Source organism: Pygocentrus nattereri, chromosome 6 (assembly GCF_015220715.1).
Source record: "Pygocentrus nattereri isolate fPygNat1 chromosome 6, fPygNat1.pri, whole genome shotgun sequence".
Taxonomy (NCBI): Eukaryota; Metazoa; Chordata; class Actinopteri; order Characiformes; family Serrasalmidae; genus Pygocentrus; species Pygocentrus nattereri.
The window spans coordinates 5,327,274-5,345,433 of NC_051216.1; the positions used below are offsets into that span (position 1 = coordinate 5,327,274).

The window sequence follows — 18,160 nt, forward strand, 5'->3', positions numbered from 1 at the left end:
AGCCATAAGGCGAAGCTCTTTGTTTACCGGTTGGTCTACATCCCAACCCTCACCTATGGCCATGAGCTTTGCATAATGACCAAAAGAATGAGATCAGGGATACGAGCGGCGGAAATGAGCCTCTCCACATGGTGGCGGCTGAACTCTACTGACAGGGTGAGGAGCTCGGTTATCCGGGAGGAGCTCAGAGCAGAGCTGCTACTCCTCCACATTGAGAGGAGCCAGTTGAGGTGGTTCAGGCATCTGATTAGGATGCATCCTGGTGGGGATTTATCAGGTGCAGCTGACTGGGATGAGACCCCAGGTTCATCTTAGGACTGACTGGAGGGATTATATCTCCAAGTTGGCCTGGGAGCAGCTCAGGATTCCCTGAATGAGTTGGAGGAAGTTGTGGGGGACAGGGTCGACTGGAATTGTCTGCTCTCCCAACTGCTACCGTGACTCTGTCTGGATTAAGCAATTAAAAGTGATGAATGAATGAATTTCAAGATAAAAACTGTAAATCTGAGGGGCTGAATTAAGCTTTTTCTGTTGTATGAGATCTCTGATGACCAAAAAACAAAGACTTAAATTTGATTCTGTATTGGATTGGTAACCGGTGAAAGAAGCCCAGGACAGGGGAGACGCTTTCCCTTTTTCTGGTACCGGTCAGAAGCCAAGTGTCTGCATTTGGGACCCACCTGCAGGGTTGACTGACAGAGTCCTGTGTGAAGAGAGCTGCAATAAAACAAGAAATAAAAGCATGAATAAATGTTTCCCCATCTTTGAATGACAAGGTGCATTCATTTTGGCAAAAGCTTTCAGCTGGAAAGAGCTTCCTCTCCCAGAGGGCAGAGTCGAAAATGACACTAAATAAATAAATAAATAAATAAATAAATAGCATAAATAAGCATATTGTTTGATAGTGCTCCCATGTTGTCAGCTACAGCTCTAATAAAGTATGTCTTGCTGGTGTTTAACCTCTTAAACCCACCAGTGGACCCAACGTTTTATTACACACTATACCCTAAGAACAGCTCAGCCAGTTTGCATTGAAATCTCTGTAGTTACTGAATAATAAGCCTTAGTATGTAATAAGCTTGGGATTCATGAAGTTAACTGGAAGACGTTTTTAGGCATTGAACATTTAATATCCGGGTAACAACTGAAAGATTTTCACCAGGTTTAACCATGTGGTGCAGTTGGGTTGCATACAAAATGAAAACAGATTAGGGCCCAAGACGGAGCTCTGAGGTACCCCACAAATGACCGCTGCCTAGGAAAGAGGAGAAATTATCAGAGAAATATCTTCAGAGAAAATGTTCTGTCTTTCAGGTAAAAGGCCCACCACTTCCTCTGAGATCCAACACTAACACAAATAGACACCTAATTATATACTTTACACAAGTATACACATGAACACAGTGTGAAAATAAGGGCAGATAACATTCAACTAGAGCACTCCCATGTACACAGCTGCAGGCATGTCCTGTAAACACAAAACGGAAACAGATTTACAGCAATTAACCCCTCAAACCCTCTCACTCTCATTATGACATTACATAATAATACCAGCTTCAAAGAAAATACTGCATCATTTATAGTGGTTACCATAGTGAACAGCAACCAATGGAGCCAGGCCTTCAGTTCGGGCCACAAATGTCAAAACTTGGTATAATGAGTAGAAAAAACACTACTAATGTTCAGTTTTGCAAGCCCTCCTATGGAATTCCAGTAGTGTTTTAGCGCTAAGCTAACAAAGACACTGAAACACATTTTACCTTGTAGCCGTTTCACGGTGAGTCTTTCAGTGAAGCTGCTTCTGCCACTGTTTTCCACTCCTAACAACTAATTGAAACCTCATTAGACTATGTTTTGTATTCAGAGTCAGTAACGTATCTAGAACTTCCAAATGGTCTAGAGTGATTCTGTTTGTCACGGAATTGAAAATAAAAGCATAATTGGTTGAATCCACTGTGAATCATGTTAGTGGTTAAACTTACACTATAGGCCTTGAGTCCAGCTCCTGAAGTCCTAGCCAATGGGAGAGCTCGCTTAGACGTATCCATCTAGGTACCACATAGAGGACAATCATTTTTCATTGGGCATTTCAAGATTTTACCCGTTCTGAAATAGGAGTATTAATGCAGTACATGCAGAGTCTAAATACAACAAGCGTCACGATTCGATTAAATTACAGGTATAATTTTATAGTTTCACCGAAATCATCAGACTCTCCCTGAAGGCTTTAATGGGTCATTACTAGTAGTTACTGAATAGTAAGTTTAAGGGTTAAGACATTTAGATTAGGCTTACAGTCTTAAAGATTGTGTAAACACTTATTCAATCAGGAATGTCCAAACTTTGGACGGGTCCTGTATGTGATTTTGGGATTTGTTCTGTTTTTTCTGGAGTTTTCCGTGAGTTTTCAGCTCTGATCTTGCTAATATTTAAAGCATTGTATGAGTTATAGTATTGCCTCAGGGGGGAGACACACTTCCAGTGTGTGTGTGTGGGTGTGGGTGTCTGTGTGTGTGTCTGTGTGTGTGGGTGTGTGTGTGTGTGAGTGTGTGTGTCTGTGTGTGTGCTTTTCTGGATGTCCTTCAAAGCCATAATTAAAGTTGAATTACACGCTGAGAGTGAACTGAAATGCAGAACTCTGTCTGTGTGGTTATTTACAGTGGGAGTTTGATGAATGAAGCGATAAATCTCAGGTGTGCTTAGAACACCTGCACACACACATACACACACACACACACACACACACACACACACACACACACACACACACACACACACAGCTGCCGGATGGTGAAGAACTAGAATGCTTTATTTCTTCACTGGGGTCATTTCTCTTTTTTTGACATAAAGACAGCATCATAAATTACACACCATTTAACAGTCACAGATATTTACAGAACATTCACAAATAAACACATTAAGCGCTAGATAATACACAGAACAACCACATAAAGCACACATGCCAGAAGAATAAACTTCATAGATTACAATACAACTATTCAATTCCCAAATACTCTCCCCGTTCATACGGTTCTACAATGTTCTTCTCAGTTCACAATGTTCCAAAATATCCTTGTCCATTCAAGCTGTTCTATAATATCCTCCTCCATTCAGACTCTTCTAGAATGTGCTCTTTATTGACACTGTTCTAAAACGTTCTCTCTATTCACACTGTTCTTGAATGTTTTCCCCGTTCATGCTGCTCTAGAATGTTCTCCATATTTACAACGGCCTAGAATGTTTACCACATTCACACTTTTCTGGAATTTTTCCCATTCTCATTGTACTAGAATGTTCTTCTCCATTGACACTTTTCTAGACTGTTCCCCTCATTCACACTGTTCCATTACGCTCTCCTCCATTTACACTGTTCTCAAATGTTTTCCCCATTCATGCTGTTCTAGAATGTTCTCCATTTTTACTGTTCTAGTACATCCCACATTCCCACTGTTCCAGAATGTTTCCCCTAATCACAGTGCTCTAGAATGTTTCTCCACATTCATACTTATCTACTGTACTAGAATGTTCTCCTCTACTCACTGTTCTAGATGGTCCCCCCTTTCATACTATTCTAGAATAATCCCCCCCATTCGCACTGTTCTAGAGGAATCCCCTATTCATGCTGTTCCAGAATGTTCTAGAATAATCCCACATCAGCACTGTTCCAGAATAACCCCACCCCATTCATGCTGTTCCAGCATGTTCTAGAATAATCCCCCATCAGCAGTGTTCTAGAATAACCCCATTCACACTTTTCCAGAATATTCTAGAATAATACCCCCATTTACACTGTTCCAGGATGTTCCAGAATAATCCCCCAACAGCTGTGTTCTAGAATAACCCCACCCCATTCACACTGTTCCAGAATGTTCTAGAATAATTCCCCAACAGCAGTGTTCTAGAATAACCCCACCCCATTCACACTGTTCCAGAATATTCTAGAATAACCCCACCCCATTCACATTGTTCCAGAATGGTCTAGAATGCTTCCCCATTCTGATCTAGAATACTCTTCCCATTCCCACTGTTGACTTAATACTCTTACACTCATGCGTGGATCACAGGGAACACAGTGAAATAAAAGAAAAAATCATATCTGGGCTCTTTAAACTGTAAGTGTAATAAAGAAGTGAAGTGTCTGTGTTTTGCCAGCTCTGTTACAGAAGAGTTCGGGGGACTCGTGTCCGTGTGAAACTCCCTGTAATCTGACCCGCTACGGTAAAGAACTCTCCATGGTGAAGATTCCCAGTAAAGGGTCGGCTCGCTACCTGAGCAGGAAGTACCACAAATCAGAGGATTACATCAGGTCAGCTTCATTTTACATACATCAACATTTTTATCGGTTTCTTATCTGTCAGTAGACCTGAGAAATTCTGGATACTTTTTATTGTTTTTCTGTTTATTTGAATTATGAATGCGACTTTATTCTAATGTATATTGTGATAAACTCAATTGGGTCAACTGTGTAAAATTTGCTTAGATGCCTGAAACTCTCACACAGCACTGTACATCAGACAAAGTGACGAATGGTGAGTAGACCAGACAAACACTGACTGAAACAAAGGGCTAGATAAAGGTTACAACAAATGGGGACCACCTGGGAAAGGGAGGAGACAGAGACCACAGACAGGTGAAGTTACTAATGGGGAAGGCGGGGAAAGGGCGGAGCACAAGAACCAATATAAAAACACAAGCACATGACAGAAAGCACATGGCTACAACACAGGGCAAGAAACGGACGCAAGAGCGAGGAGAAACCGGGACAGTTTTGCAGAACTGATGTATAGAAGCAGTAAAACAGTCAGCGCTGCGTTTTATCAGGGAAGATGTTTGGCGGTGATCTATGATGGCCAAACCACAGCGATGACATTATTCACGATAACACAGTTTCCTCCTTACCCAAAACGAAGTCGATCAGCCAAGACATGTTCGCTTATGTTAGGCTAATGTACCTAAAAAGTAAGTTTGGAAGCTTCTATTAATTTATTTGACATCCTGTATGTCAGGAAGTGTTTCACACAATATATAAGGAGTCAAATGCAAGTTTAATACCAGATATCGGAGTAGATAATAACAAGCAGAGGTTCCGAAAAGCAGATCACAATTAGCAAACAAATCCAAAGGGGCAAATCCAAAAGACTAGTCAAGAACAAACAAAGCAAAAGATCAAAATCCCAGAAAAAAACGAAGCCAAACGCTCAGAATTGTCCAAACAAGACTTGGACAAGATGGTCAACTTGCGGCAGTCGTGGGCTGGAGGTCAGGGAACCAGCCTCGTGACCAGAAGGTCACCGGTTCGATCCCCAGAGCCGACAGCATGTGACTGTGGTGTCCTTGAGCAAGACACCTAACCCCCAACTGCTCCCCGGGTGCTGTGGATTGGGCTGCCCACCGCTCTGGGCAAGTGTGCTCACTGCCTCCTAGTGTTTTTAGGGCAGTCATGCGCTGGAGGTTAGGGAACCAGCCCCGTGACCAGAAGGTCGCCGGTTCGATCCCCAGAGCCAACAGCACGTGACTGAGATGCCCTTGAGCAAGACACCTAACCCCCAACTGCTCCCTGGGCGCTGTGGATTGGGCTGCCCACTGCTCTGGGCAAGTGTGCGCACTGCCCCCTAGTGTGCGTTTGCCTCCAGTGGCAGGGAGGGGAATGCTCGGCAGCAGATGTGACGCTGTATCCCATGACCCTATATTCAGGATTCTAGTGGCTGCTGCTACCATGTGTCGCTATGAAAGATCATTTTGTCTGCTTTTGTAAATAAAACTGCATCACGCAGTCTTGAACTTAAGAAGCTGACATGACTGGAGGCAAGTGTGTGAAGATTTAGGCATTTCATTAGCATGTTGCTTATTGGTGGGGTATAAGCTTCCATTACTTTTAGCCACATTAGCCTCATAGCTCCAGCGCAAGACTGAAAAAGCAAAGGAATGCAAAAAGAAAACAAACAGACACGAAACATTTCTGATAAACTGCAAACTGTGCGCTTCTGAACTTTTCTGACCTCTGATATTCTTCTTATTTTTCTAGAGATAATTTCCTTGTTCTGGATATTTTCTTCGAAGCTCTGAACTATGAAACAATAGAGCAGAAGAAAGCTTATGATGTTGCAGGATTATTAGGTGGGTCCTTTCAGCCTCTGTCGCTGTTTATCGGCACATTTCTGCCTTCATAGCTTCTTTTACATGGTTTGAAAAACACCAGCAGCTCTTTACATTTCAAGTTACATCAACAAATGTTTTTCCACCATAAAAACTATCTGTGTAGTTTTCTTATACAGCAACAGTGTATAAGTGTCCCACTGTTTACATGCACTTGAGTAATCAGATAATGGGGAAAGCCTGGTTCTACAGTAATCAGAGTCAGACAGTAATCAGATTTCTGCTGTACAACCAGCCAATAAACTCACAGAAGACGACCTGATGTGAACTTAACGTAAAACTCAAACCACAGCTTTTTATTAATAATGTGGTGCCACTTCACCTGAAAATATGGACATACATCATCTGGAGCATAAAAAAATTGGATGCAGTCTGTTTTAGGGTCACTCCAAAGTGTTTTGCTGCGTCTCGTGGTGACGCTGCCCGCTTATTTCCAGTACCGCCGTCTGTTTTCACGCATGCTCAGACTGAGAAATGTGAAAGAAATCAGAGTAAGAGCTCACAGCTCTGAGAAATCTGAGTGCTGAGCTCAAATCCAGCTCTTTATCAGATTTATAGACCTTACTCTGGTCTAAGAAATAAGAGTGTGAGCATTTGAATAATCAGATAACTGCAGGAATCTGATTATGATCAGAATTCACTAAACACTACAATTTTTCAGTTTCTTTACTGGAACTCTAGAAAGCCTTCAGCCCACTTTAGAATGCGGGTCTCTGTTGGTGTTGGTTGGTTCTGTGTTCTCCGGCCGTGTCTGTATGAAACCCTTCCTCTGTTTTTGTGTTAAACGCAGGTGACATTGGTGGACAGATGGGGCTGTTTATAGGAGCCAGTATTCTCACAGTGCTGGAGATCCTCGACTATATTTATGAGGTAAAGGAGTGTTTTAGCTGTTTAGCCCTCACTGAAAGAACTTGGTGCTGTGAACGTAACACTGTTACCGCTATCAGCCTCCACTGGAGATCTGAGTGATGTGTGTGGGTGAGGAGATGAAGCCTAACTCTGGGGTCTGAATCAAATCGAGCAGAACTTCCACTCCATTAAATCCTCTCTTTTCTCGTCTCTTGTCTCATCTGCTCTTGTCTCTTCTCGACGCTTCATTTGTCTGGTCTCCACTTGTCGCCTAATGTCTCCTTCTTTCTCTGCTTGTCTTGTCTCCTCTTGTTTTGCCCGCTCTTGACTCCTCTTCTCTGGTCTCTTACTGTCTTTTCTTGCCTCATCTCATTTTCTCTTGTCTCCTTTTGTTTGTGTTCCCTTGTCTTCCTTTGTATCCTCCTGTTTCCTCTTTTCTTGCCTCGACTCATCTCCTGTTGTCCTGTCTTCACTGCTCTTGCCTCTTCTTGTCTCTTCTTGTCTCGTTTTGTCTTTTCCTGTCTCATTTCCTCTTGTCTCTTCTTGTCTTATCTCCTGCTCTTCCGTCTCCTCTTGTCTTGTCTCCTTTCATCTTGTCTCATCGTCTCTTGTCTCCTCTTCACCATGTCTCCTTTTGCCTCATATTTTCTTGTCTCCTTGTCTCATTTCCTTATGTCCTTTCTCCTCTTGTCTCCCCTCCTGTTGTCTCCTCTTCACCATGTCTCCTTTTGTCTCATCTTTTCTTGTTTTCTTTTGTCTCATTTCCTTATGTCCTTTCTGCTCTTGTCTCATCTCCTCTTGTCTCCTCCTTTCGTCTCATCTTTTCTTGTCTCCTCTTCTCATCTCCTTTTGCCTCATTTCTTTATGTCTTTTCTCCTCCTGTCCATGTAAATTCTGAAATTTGTCAAATATATATCTCTGCCTGGAATAAAAGCTGTCTGTCTGTCTGTCTGTCTGTCTGTCTGTCTATCTATCTATCTATCTATCTATCTATCTATCTATCTATCTATCTATCTATCTATCTATCTATCTATCTATCTATCTATAGGTGATTAAGCACAGGTTGCAGCGTTTGTTGAAGCCTCAGAAAGAGCAGAAGCCGCAGCCTCAGCAGAAACAGCCCCCAGCCAGCACTGTGGCTACGGTCAACCTGGAGGACATGAAGGCTAAGGTGAGCAGGTGGTGCACAGGTGTAGCACGCAGATGTGCAGGTCTATGGACAGAGCAGAGGGAAAAACAGGGGCTCAGCGTTCAGGAATAGAGTCATTATTATGTTGTCTGGCTTCTTGTTTACACTCTGATCAGATGCACTGTTTGCAGAATGAGCTTCTGGTTATAAACTAATCCACACAGGAATTTTCTCAATAACAAGTTACAGCTGTGAATTTGTTTGACCTGCATCTGCGTCACTGCTTATGCAGAGAAATTCACTGCGAGATACCAAAGACACAGTTATTTCCATAACAAAGCAAAAACAAATCGAATTTTAATATACGTTCATATACGTTTCCACAGCAAGACGCTGTCATTTAGAACTGAAATCTGAAAAAGTACAATCCTTATACATCAGTTATAACGTTCTGACCACCTCCTTGTTTCTACGCTTACAGTCCATTTTATCAGCTCCTCTTACTCTGTAGTGTAGATACTTTGTTAGTCCCCCTTTTACCCTGTTCTTCAGTGGTCAGGACCCCCATGGACCCTCACAGAGCAGGTACTATTTGGATGGTGGATCATTCTCAGCACTGCAGTAACACTGACATGCTGGTGGTGTGTTTGTGTGTGTTGCGCTGGTGTGAGTGGATCAGACACAGCAGTGCGGCTGGAGTCCCAACTTTTTTGGAATGTGCTGTTGGCATTAGATTTAAAATATGCATATATTTATCAAAAGACAATAACATTTCTCAGTTTCACCACTCGATTTGTTGTCTTCGTACTATTTTCAATGAACTATTGGGTTTAAATGATTTGCACATCACTGCATTTTGGAATCTGCACAGCATCCCAAAGTTTTTGGAAATGGGGGTCTATATTGTCAAAGATTGTTCAGATTGTCTGGGGTAAATTAAAAAATAAAGCGAGTATTAATCATCTTTTTTGTGCTTTCCCTGATGGCACAGTTTGAAATGAAGCAAAAACAAACAAACAAACAAACAAACAAAAACATTACATTAAAATGTTTTGATTCAGGTAACAAAATGAGGTCAACAAATTTAAGCTGGACTTTTTTATAGTGTCCTGTGGACAGAACCATGGAAACCCCTTTCTGAGTAGCATTGTCCAAACTTTTGAGCACTATTGGATCGTTCTAATGGGTGAGTATGAAATATGGTTCAGTGTTCTGGCATTTGGCCCTTGATATTTACTTTATCAGATCATGCTGACATTTGGCTGAGGGAGAGATCTTTCTGAAGCTCTAAATCACGCAGTGAGTCACTCTCATCAGCTGTTTAATGTGAGAAAGTAGCATTTTAGACATGCAATTTTCACTAGTTAACCCTCATTAACTTATCAACTTAACCCTTAGAACCCTGACGTTATTACTGTCGTCTTGATGTACATGACTGTAAAATACAGGGGGCGCTTTTTACATGAAACATGAAACACTTCCTGTAGTGTATTACAGTCTGTCAGAGCGACTGTGTGGATCATATGAACATTATAGAGCTTTTTAAATGAAACAGTAGAAGCCGTATCGCCCTCTACGCTTCCTGTAGTGTATTACAGTCTGTCAGAGCGACTGTGTGGATCATATGAACATTATAGAGCTTTTTAAATGAAACAGTAGAAGCCGTATCGCCCCCTACGCTTCCTGTAGTGTATTACAGTCTGTCAGAGCGACTGTGTGGATCATATGAACATTATAGAGCTTTTTAAATGAAACAGTAGAAGCCGTATCGCCCCCTACGCTTCCTGTAGTGTATTACAGTCTGTCAGAGCGACTGTGTGGATCATATGAACATTATAGAGCTTTTTAAATGAAACAGTAGAAGCCGTATCGCCCCCTACGCTTCCTGTAGTGTATTACAGTCTGTCAGAGCGACTGTGTGGATCATATGACCATTATAGAGCTTTTTAAATGAAACAGTAGAAGCCGTATCGCCCCCTACGCTTCCTGTAGTGTATTACAGTCTGTCAGAGCGACTGTGTGGATCATATGAACATTATAGAGGCTTTTTAAATGAAACCGTAGAAGCTGTATCGCCCCCTACGCTTCCTGTAGTGTATTACAGTCTGTCAGAGTGACTGTGTGGATCATATGAACATTATAGAGCTTTTTAAATGAAACAGTAGAAGCCGTATCGCCCCCCTACGCTTCCTGTAGTGTATTACAGTCTGTCAGAGCGACTGTGTGGATCATATGAACATTATAGAGCTTTTTAAATGAAACAGTAGAAGCCGTATCGCCCCCTACGCTTCCTGTAGTGTATTACAGTCTGTCAGAGCGACTGTGTGGATCATATGAACATTATAGAGCTTTTTAAATGAAACAGTAGAAGCTGTATCGCCCCCTATGCTTCCTGTAGTGTATTACAGTCTGTCAGAGCGACTGTGTGGATCATATGAACATTATAGAGCTTTTTAAATGAAACAGTAGAAGCCGTATCGCCCCCTACGCTTCCTGTAGTGTATTACAGTCTGTCAGAGCGACTGTGTGGATCATATGAACATTATAGAGCTTTTTAAATGAAACAGTAGAAGCCGTATCGCCCCCTACGCTTCCTGTAGTGTATTACAGTCTGTCAGAGCGACTGTGTGGATCATATGAACATTATAGAGCTTTTTAAATGAAACAGTAGAAGCCGTATCGCCCCCTACACTTCCTGTAGTGTATTACAGTCTGTCAGAGCGACTGTGTGGATCATATGAACATTATAGAGCTTTTTAAATGAAACAGTAGAAGCCGTATCGCCCCCTACGCTTCCTGTAGTGTATTACAGTCTGTCAGAGCGACTGTGTGGATCATATGAACATTATAGAGCTTTTTAAATGAAACAGTAGAAGCCGTATCGCCCCCTACGCTTCCTGTAGTGTATTACAGTCTGTCAGAGCGACTGTGTGGATCATATGAACATTATAGAGCTTTTTAAATGAAACAGTAGAAGCCGTATCGCCCCCTACGCTTCCTGTAGTGTATTACAGTCTGTCAGAGTGACTGTGTGGATCATATGAACATTATAGAGCTTTTTAAATGAAACAGTAGAAGCCGTATCGCCCCCTACGCTTCCTGTAGTGTATTACAGTCTGTCAGAGCGACTGTGTGGATCATATGAACATTATAGAGCTTTTTAAATGAAACAGTAGAAGCCGTATCGCCCCCTAGGCTTCCTGTAGTGTATTACAGCCTGTCAGAGCGACTGTGTGGATCATATGAACATTATAGAGCTTTTTAAATGAAACAGTAGAAGCCGTATCGCCCCCTACGCTTCCTGTAGTGTATTACAGTCTGTCAGAGCGACTGTGTGGATCATATGAACATTATAGAGCTTTTTAAATGAAACAGTAGAAGCCGTATCGCCCCCTACGTTTCCTGTAGTGTATTACAGTCTGTTAGAGCGACTGTGTGGATCATATGAACATTATAGAGCTTTTTAAATGAAACAGTAGAAGCCGTATCGCCCCCTACGCTTCCTGTAGTGTATTACAGTCTGTTAGAGCGACTGTGTGGATCATATGAACATTATAGAGCTTTTTAAATGAAACAGTAGAAGCCGCATCGCCCCCTACACTTCCTGTAGTGTATTACAGTCTGTCAGAGTGAGCAAATGCCAGGTTTTTTCAACTAATTGATCAACTGTTGCAACTCTATTGCTTTTGTGGTGATAATTCCAGGTTCTTACGGTAAAAATTCCATATTTGTGGTGTAATTGATCTATTTTGTTGATGTTTTGCAGGATGGCAGTGAACGGGGAAACAGCGAGGGAGCTTACGCTAACACCATCCTACCAAACCATCACCACCATCTCCATCTGCACCACAGCCGCCACACGCCCTTCGAGGACTTCGCCTGCTAGGGTTCCGCCAATGGCCACGTCTGGACCAGAGTGGACCCTTCCTCTCCTCTCTCTCTTTCTCTCTCTCAGCAGAAACTCAGATCTCAGTGCTATCTCCCCTCTCGCTGCCACCAGTGAAAGCTACAGCCAAAGACCTCCTAAATCTGTGCTTGAGACAGACCGTTCATGTGCGTGTGTGTTCAGGCATGGGCTAGACGCCACGTTCGCTGTCCAGAAGGAGCCTCTTGACCCCCTCATTGTCCTCCTACTCCTCCTCCGCTCCACTTCTCCCTGGTCACTCCACCGTTTCTACACTGATTGTTTTATTCGGGGCCTCTATATGAAATGAATGCAATGGACTCCAGCAGGTCCAGTCTGTGCTCCTGATCAGGTTTAAGCACCGAGTCCTTCGCTCTGGACCTCAGACTGCGGAAGGTTTTACTCGTTCGAGTACGAATCATCTGTAAAATAACGTCACTGAGATACACATACAACTGTAAATGATGTATTTGAGTAATTTATTATTGACCCTTAGACTCCAGAGACTAAAGTGCTGAACGTAATCTCGATGGAGGCTGTAGAATCGTGTGTGCGTGTATCGGACAAAGTAGAACGTATCCAGCTCTATAGGATACATATGATAAATGTTTTCTTTATATTAAATGGTTTATGATTAATTGCTTAAAGTATATATTAAAAATCCCACTAATTTTGTAATGTTGTTTATGTGGAGTGGTGATATGTGTGAGAGTGGCGATGGGACGGAGATGCACCGACACGTCCAGAATCAACTTCAAATGTTTAGATTTAGATTCAATTTCTATAATATAAAGAAAAAATAATGTTATTTTTACACACGTTATGAAAATTTCAAACACATTTATGGGGAATAATGGGAAGTTATGGGGAATAATATATCTTAATAATTTCATCTTTTGTTGTTTATCCTAAAATTGAGGTCTGAACCCCAAATTTTATTAGAACATCACTCTGAATATTACTTTATTATATAATTTTATTAAAAGTTCTTTGGGGATATTAAAATGATATGCATTTAATTTGGGATGTTACTTTTACTAGAACATCGGTCTAGCTAATGATTTTTTTTTAACTTCATTCGAGATAATTGTGTTAGAACATTGTTCTGGAGGTTAATTTTATTAGAACTTCATTCTAGCTAATTTTATTAGAACATCATTCTGGAGGTTAATGTGTTAGTAATTCATTCTAGACTTAGATTTTGTTAGAAATTCATTCTGAATGTTGATTTTATTAGAACTTCATTCTGGAGGTTAATTTTATTAGAACTTCATTTTGGAAGTTAATTTTATTAGAACTTCATTCTGGATGTTATTTTTGTAGAGCTTCATTCTAGATCATTTCATTAGAACATAATTCTGGGTGTTATTTTTGTTAGAGCTGCATTCTAGATACAGATTTTATTAGAACTTCATTCTAGATAATCACTTTCTTAGAACTTCATTCTGGATCTTATTTTTTAGAACTTCATTCTAGATTATTTTATTAGAATATAATTCTGGATGTTAGATTTATTTGAACTTCATTCTAGATGCTGATTTTTTTAGAACTTCATTCTTGATGTTAATTTCGTTAGAACTTCAGTCTAGATATTCATTGTAGTAGAACTTCATTTTGAATGTTAATTATTTAAAAAATCATTCTGGATCGTATTTTTTAGAACTTCATTCTAGATCATTTTTGTTAGAGCATCGTTCTGGAGGTTAGTTTTATTAGAACTTCAGTCTAGCTAATGGTTTTATTAGAACTTCAATCTAGATAACAATTTCATTAGAACGTAACTCTGGATCTTCATTTTAATTGAACTTCTTTCTAGATCATTGTATTTAAACTTAGTTTGCGATGTTAATTTGATTAGATCTGCAGTCTAGCCAGTAACTTCATTCTCAATGTTAATTTTGTTAGAACTTCAATCTAGATATTCGTTTTACTAGAACATCATTTTGAATGTTAACTATTAGAAATTCATTCTGGATCTTAACTTTATTCTGGATGTTCTACAGCTTCTCAGTAAGTGTTGAATCTTCTCCAGTTCGGTCTGTCATGCTGGACTCACCTAACGTTTCTTCATGTTTTAATCCTATCAGGATCGTTTTATACATGCACTGCATCCAAAGCTGTTTTACATTACTGACCACAGTGATTCTAAACCTCTGAGTGGTCATAAATGTGGGTGAGGGCAGTCGTCTTTTGTGAAGTGGCTCCCATCGGAGAGCTAAAGTCTGCACTCCAGTAAGTCCGACAGCAGGCCGACAGACGACATTGGAGGTAATTTCACAGGGAAAAGGCCTCATTTCCTCTTTCACTTTATCACTTGATGGATTGAGTCTAGCAGATCTCCCCAGAGCGGTTAATAAAACAAACCAGACCATCACAGAGAAACAGCGGAGGACGGGGCAGGTCCTCAGAGAGGAGACGCCAGTCCACCCTGCTGATCCTGCCAGAGCAAGCCTGTCCACCGCAGATCATCATGACTGACCGAGCAGAAGAAGGAGACTGAGAACCTCTCAGGCTTCCAAACTGGACAAAGTGCATTACAGAAAATGCAATTTAGCTCAGTCCCTTAAACCAACAGCTTTGCCCTTCATCCCAAACGTCATCAGCCGAGACACGTTTGTCAGAATTTTGCTTGTTTTGAAGCTACAAGGCTAATGTAGCTAACAAGCAGGGGGAGCTAGCGACAGAAAGCAGCTCACCATCTAAAGCCGAGTAAAATATAACGAGCTTTTTACATAGTTAAACAGGCTCCAGCAGGTCATCTTCTCGGATCTTCTCAGCTTGAGGTAAGATAAAAACTGTGGAAATGTGTTCTTTTTGCCTCAAATGTAGTCCGTGGTGCAGGCAGTGACATGAAGGAGGGCTGATCTTGTTTCTGCAAGAACTCAGTGTCACTCAAGCAAAACGTGAGCAGGTTTATTAATGGTTCACCGCAGGATTTGACTGGTGCTCATGTTTTCCAATGAGAGGCGAGCTGTTTTACTATTCCTCATGTTTTATAAAAGGAGAGGATGTTAAAGCAGGCAGGTCCAGCACAGATCTCACAGAGCCAGGTGTGATCCTGTAATGAGACCGTCTGAGGACAGTCAGGAGAAATTGTGGGTGAGAATGTGGACTTATTAAGTCTAATTATGAAACCAGTCCGTCAGCTCATGAAGGCAGAAGGGGGCGATGGTTCACTCGTCAACACAACACAATGTCCGACATACAACAAGCCTGTCACTGAATGTAAGATAAGTTAGCATGGCTGAAATGTCATAGATAGATTTTACTTTACTGATCCTGAAGGAAAATTGCAGTGTTACATTAGCGAGACATAGAATTGCTACTTAACCCTTAAGTTATGACTGTCATCTTAATATACGTTAATGTAAATTATGGCATGCTTTTTAAATAAAGTGGTGGGAGTTATTTTGTAGTTATAATTAACATTATAGAGCTTTTTAAATGAAACAGTAGAAGCCGTATCGCCCCCTACGCCTCCTGTAGTGTATTACAGTCTGTCAGAGCGACTGTGTGGATCATATGAACATTATAGAGCTTTTTAAATGAAACAGTAGAAGCCGTATCGCCCCCTACGCTTCCTGTAGTGTATTACAGTCTGTCAGAGCGACTGTGTGGATCATATGAACATTATAGAGCTTTTTAAATGAAACAGTAGAAGCCGTATCGCCCCCTACGCTTCCTGTAGTGTATTACAGTCTGTCAGAGCGACTGTGTGGGTCATATGAACGTTATAGAGCTTTTTAAATGAAACAGTAGAAGCCGTATCGCCCCCTACGCTTCCTGTAGTGTATTACAGTCTGTCAGAGCGACTGTGTGGATCATATGAACATTATAGAGCTTTTTAAATGAAACAGTAGAAGCCGTATCGCCCCCTACGCTTCCTGTAGTGTATTACAGTCTGTCAGAGCGACTGTGTGGATCATATGAACATTATAGAGCTTTTTAAATGAAACAGTAGAAGCCGTATCGCCCCCTACGCTTCCTGTAGTGTATTACAGTCTGTCAGAGCGACTGTGTGGATCATATGAACATTATAGAGCTTTTTAAATGAAACAGTAGAAGCCGTATCGCCCCCTACGCTTCCTGTAGTGTATTACAGTCTGTCAGAGCGACTGTGTGGATCATATGAACATTATAGAGCTTTTTAAATGAAACAGTAGAAGCCGTATCGCCCCCTACGCTTCCTGTAGTGTATTACAGTCTGTCAGAGCGACTGTGTGGATCATATGAACATTATAGAGCTTTTTAAATGAAACAGTAGAAGCCGTATCGCCCCCTACGCTTCCTGTAGTGTATTACAGTCTGTCAGAGTGACTGTGTGGATCATATGAACATTATAGAGCTTTTTAAATGAAACAGTAGAAGCCGTATCGCCCCCTACGCTTCCTGTAGTGTATTACAGTCTGTCAGAGCGACTGTGTGGATCATATGAACATTATAGAGCTTTTTAAATGAAACAGTAGAAGCCGTATCGCCCCCTACGCTTCCTGTAGTGTATTACAGTCTGTCAGAGCGACTGTGTGGATCATATGAACATTATAGAGCTTTTTAAATGAAACAGTAGAAGCCGTATCGCCCCCTACGCTTCCTGTAGTGTATTACAGTCTGTCAGAGCGACTGTGTGGATCATATGAACATTATAGAGCTTTTTAAATGAAACAGTAGAAGCCGTATCGCCCCCTACGCTTCCTGTAGTGTATTACAGTCTGTCAGAGCGACTGTGTGGATCATATGAACATTATAGAGCTTTTTAAATGAAACAGTAGAAGCCGTATCGCCCCCTACGCTTCCTGTAGTGTATTACAGTCTGTCAGAGCGACTGTGTGGGTCATATGAACATTATAGAGCTTTTTAAATGAAACAGTAGAAGCCGTATCGCCCCCTACGCTTCCTGTAGTGTATTACAGTCTGTCAGAGCGACTGTGTGGATCATATGAACATTATAGAGCTTTTTAAATGAAACAGTAGAAGCCGTATCGCCCCCTACGCTTCCTGTAGTGTATTACAGTCTGTCAGAGCGACTGTGTGGATCATATGAACATTATAGAGCTTTTTAAATGAAACAGTAGAAGCCGTATCGCCCCCTACGCTTCCTGTAGTGTATTACAGTCTGTCAGAGCGACTGTGTGGATCATATGAACATTATAGAGCTTTTTAAATGAAACAGTAGAAGCCGTATCGCCCCCTACGCTTCCTGTAGTGTATTACAGTCTGTCAGAGCGACTGTGTGGATCATATGAACATTATAGAGCTTTTTAAATGAAACAGTAGAAGCCGTATCGCCCCCTACGCTTCCTGTAGTGTATTACAGTCTGTCAGAGCGACTGTGTGGATCATATGAACATTATAGAGCTTTTTAAATGAAACAGTAGAAGCCGTATCGCCCCCTACACTTCCTGTAGTGTATTACAGTCTGTCAGAGCGACTGTGTGGATCATATGAACATTATAGAGCTTTTTAAATGAAACAGTAGAAGCCGTATCGCCCCCTACGCTTCCTGTAGTGTATTACAGTCTGTCAGAGTGACTGTGTGGATCATATGAACATTATAGAGCTTTTTAAATGAAACAGTAGAAGCCGTATCGCCCCCTACGCTTCCTGTAGTGTATTACAGTCTGTCAGAGCGACTGTGTGGATCATATGAACATTATAGAGCTTTTTAAATGAAACAGTAGAAGCCGTATCGCCCCCTACGCTTCCTGTAGTGTATTACAGTCTGTCAGAGTGACTGTGTGGATCATATGAACATTATAGAGCTTTTTAAATGAAACAGTAGAAGCCGTATCGCCCCCTACGCTTCCTGTAGTGTATTACAGTCTGTCAGAGCGACTGTGTGGATCATATGAACATTATAGAGCTTTTTAAATGAAACAGTAGAAGCCGTATCGCCCCCTACGCTTCCTGTAGTGTATTACAGTCTGTCAGAGCGACTGTGTGGATCATATGAACATTATAGAGCTTTTTAAATGAAACAGTAGAAGCCGTATCGCCCCCTACACTTCCTGTAGTGTATTACAGTCTGTCAGAGTGACTGTTATCTAGTCTACTAGTTATGACCGTTTCACACAAGTCTCTGGCGTTTCCGGTGTGACGGTCAGTCCTTAGTGATCTCCTGAGTG

At 41.4% G+C, this 18,160-nt stretch overlaps 1 protein-coding gene across 1 annotated transcript in view; it reads left to right on the top strand.

Annotated features, from left to right (window-relative positions):
* The window catches only part of asic4a (acid-sensing (proton-gated) ion channel family member 4a), a 196,363-nt gene extending 183,647 nt beyond the window's left edge, over positions 1-12,716 (top strand). Inside the window, exons 6-10 of the mRNA XM_037539093.1 lie at positions 4,153-4,306; positions 6,026-6,117; positions 6,947-7,026; positions 8,054-8,176; positions 11,901-12,716. Of these exons, the coding sequence (XP_037394990.1) occupies positions 4,153-4,306; positions 6,026-6,117; positions 6,947-7,026; positions 8,054-8,176; positions 11,901-12,020 (569 nt within the window). The 3' untranslated portion in view covers positions 12,021-12,716. The remainder of the gene's footprint in view (positions 1-4,152; positions 4,307-6,025; positions 6,118-6,946; positions 7,027-8,053; positions 8,177-11,900) is intronic.
* Positions 12,717-18,160: the final 5,444 nt, after the last annotated feature.